This window comes from Pinus tabuliformis, chromosome 9 (assembly GCF_031772625.1).
Source record: "Pinus tabuliformis cultivar Carrire ecotype Pingquan chromosome 9, CPIR1, whole genome shotgun sequence".
Lineage (NCBI taxonomy): Eukaryota > Viridiplantae > Streptophyta > Pinopsida > Pinales > Pinaceae > Pinus > Pinus tabuliformis.
In genome coordinates this window covers 975,847,593-975,850,910 of record NC_142307.1, presented here as the reverse complement: position 1 = coordinate 975,850,910, position 3,318 = coordinate 975,847,593, and the positions used below count along the sequence as shown (strand labels likewise).

At 36.9% G+C, this 3,318-nt stretch overlaps 1 protein-coding gene across 1 annotated transcript; it reads left to right on the top strand.

The window, feature by feature from the left end:
• Nucleotides 1-1,003: 1,003 nt before the first annotated feature.
• On the top strand, nucleotides 1,004-1,952 carry LOC149151990 (uncharacterized). The gene is made up of 3 exons (XM_089441175.1): nucleotides 1,004-1,122; nucleotides 1,243-1,346; nucleotides 1,452-1,952. The coding sequence occupies exons 1-3, from the start codon at nucleotides 1,102-1,104 to the stop codon at nucleotides 1,726-1,728; spliced, it is 402 nt and encodes a 133-aa protein (XP_089297301.1). The 5' UTR covers nucleotides 1,004-1,101; the 3' UTR covers nucleotides 1,729-1,952.
• Nucleotides 1,953-3,318: the final 1,366 nt, after the last annotated feature.

Sequence of the window (3,318 nt, the reverse complement as noted above, 5' to 3'; positions counted from 1 at the left end):
CAAATCACCTTGAACCCATGCCAATCTGCAAACCAGAGAAAACCATCCACCCAAATACACCCGTACCACTGCCCACAAGAAAAGCCAAAAGGTAGGATCCTTGTGAAGTATGGTAACTCCCTGCGTTGGACTTGCTTGCTAATAGCCTACAACAACCTGCACCATGCATGGACACCTACACCACCTGCGTGCACACCTACACCTGCCAACCTGCAAATAAACGCTCAAACTAAAATGCCAACCTGCAAATAAACGTTCAAACTACAAACTAATGTTAGCATTAATATCAGTTGTTTCACAGTGATTAATAATGAACCGGGTAAAACAGAGCAAACCTATGGTCCAGTGTCTTCTGCCTCGGGAAGAGGCCAAATAATATGGCAAACAAGGTTGCATTTAAAAACTTTGATTACTCCAACAATGGCAAACAACATTGCATTTAAAAACTTTGATTAGCCCCGCGATACTTAGCTCAAATTAATAACATAGCACCTTAAACTAATGCTATAGGATCGCATTTCAATTACTATAGTCACTGGCCATTGCCAGGTGACAGGGACTAATAAAACTGCTCCTATAACCTGATTTTTCCACATTATTAAATAAATAATCAACAATATACCATCCAATCCATATCAACAAAAACTAAAAAAAAATCTATGTAGAATTGCCTTCAATAATATCACAACACATATCGGTCAAGTGACATCACTGAGAACATTGAAAACTGAGAACATTTGTCATGCATTAAAATTGGTAATTTTATTTGTCCAAATGTCAGCAGTAGATTTGGGAGTAATACATTCACCAACGTGTGGCAGATTGGAAACCTGGAAGAAACTGTGGATAAGTTCATTGATAATAGTGTTGCCACGTGCAAACAGTTAGTGTTGGTTAGTCAGTAAATCCCATACAAGTGTCAACTTCTCGTCTGCCACCTGTTTGAGAGCATCTGCCCTCTCTTCCTTTAAAGTTTGAGTCGCTTTTTCTCTTCAGCGGAGTTAGCAGCGGAAGAGAGAGAACATAACAAGCAGCGCACTGATCGGATTGCAATACAGTACACGACAACAGCTGAGTCTTTCAATTCTCCACGACAACAATATGTTCTCTGCATCAGCACTGGTATGCTCTCCTGCATTGAGTTTAATTATTGGGCACAAAGAATAGCTCTAATTCAATGGTTTAATTTACATCTCCTATGTGTACATTGTTACCATAATGCTTGAATCGTTGGATGTGCAGAAGAGTAAGAGTTATTGGCAGAAATTTTTGGCGAGAAATGCATACGTTAGGCCATATAATTCAGCTCCTAAAGGAAGTTCTGCCACAGGTTCCTCATTCAGCCAGTAAGGAACCAAACTTAAACTTATCTGGGTTTTTATGGTGATCAAGTTCTGTTTCAAATATGTACAGATGATTATAAGTATAATATGAGACAATGTATTTTGCAGGGAATATTCGAGATTGTTGAAGCCAGAGCTTTTCCCAGTATACACATTGTTTGGGATGACGGTGCTGGCAGTTTTTCTGGCCACCCATACCATGAAACAGGAGCTGATGCATTCCCCGAGCGTCATTGTAGACAAGAAGAAGAGGAGGGATATTCCTGAAGTAAAAGATCCAGAATCTGTTCTTAAGAATTCTGAGAATTTTGTCAACAAGAGCTTCATGAGGAGAGTGGGAAAAACTACATCAAAGGACGCAGAGCTTCAGAAAGCCATGCATTGAGTGGGTCTGATTTACTTTGTAAAATGTGAGTTTGATTCAAGAACAAATATATGTGCTTCACGGCTAGGAATGCAGTTGGCATGCCTGTAGGCATTGAATAAGATTTCTGGTTACCATGGGCTTGTTATGAATCCAGTTGGCATGCTTTTAGGCATTGAATTAAGGCTTCTGGATACCGTGGGCTTGTTATGGAAATAAAAATGATACAAATATTTTGATGTGAAGATGTACATATGATGTGCCCTTTACAACTTAATCTAATATAGGAGTGCCTGCCATCCTCATCAAACTGTAAATTGTGTTCTACTTTTTAACCGTTTTTGCTTAATTTATGCTTATCTTACATCTAATATATTACATGTATCGGCCATATTAACTTTCAATGGAAAATGAAATTAAGATGGAAAATGAAATTAAGATGACTTTTAAGTATGATGGTTATGAGCTGAAAATTGTTTCATCGTAAACATGGATTACTTTTAATCAAGATTGCAAGACCAGGAAAAGACCAATGGAAAATGAAATTAAGATGACTTTTAAGTATGATGGTTATGAGTTGGAAATTGTTTCATCATAAACATGGATTAGTTTTAGTCTGGTGCATTGCTTTGACAATAACAAGATTGCAAGACCAAGAAAAGACCAACGGAAAATGAAATTAAGAATTTGCATTGCTTTGACAATAACAAGATTGCAAGACTAGGAAAAGACCAACGGAAAATGAAATTAAGAATTTGCATTCATTTAAGAATTTGCATTGCTTTGACAATAACAAGATTGCAAGACTAGGAAAAGACCAACGGAAAATGAAATTAAGAATTTGCATTGCTTTAATAATAACAAGATTGCAAGACTAGGAAAAGACCAACGGAAAGTGAAATTAAGAAACTTTTTAGTACATGGACGTAAGACCAATTCAGCATTATGTGTTCCAATTTTCCAACATACGTGTGGGAAGTAATGTTTTCAACATATGTGTTGCATGGAATGTTTCAACATTACAACTAATATGCGTTGGAAATAATGTTTCTATGGGTTGGAAGGAATGTTTCCAATATTGTAACTAATATGTGTTGGAAGTCTTGAGGTGGTTATTTAGCAGTTGTTGTTGAGGTGACAATTTAGAAGTTGTTGTTTCGTAGGTGTGTGAGTGGCTATCTAGAAGTTGTTGTGTTGTTTCGTAAGTGTGTGATTGGCTATATGAGTCTTTTTCGTATGTATGTGAGTTGTATTGTGTTATGAAACCAGCTCACAAAAGATAGAAAAGATAGATCAACGCCTTAGAATTCAACCTCTTTGAGGGGGCAACCTCTTTTACATTACACAAATGAACAATTCTTGGATGATCCAAATGACAAGACCTCCTTTCTATATATAAGAGTCTAAAGGGTCATTATATAATCAGAGCCGACATAACAATAATAATGTAAGGGCACAATAATAACAATAGTGGGCTTCTATGGGGCACAATAGTAACAATATGCGGACTACATGGGTACAACAATATAATAAGAAGGTTGTACTAATAACAATAAGGGGTTACACTAGTAGTATAGGGGCCTAATATGCCCTTCTCCTTTAAAAAGTGTT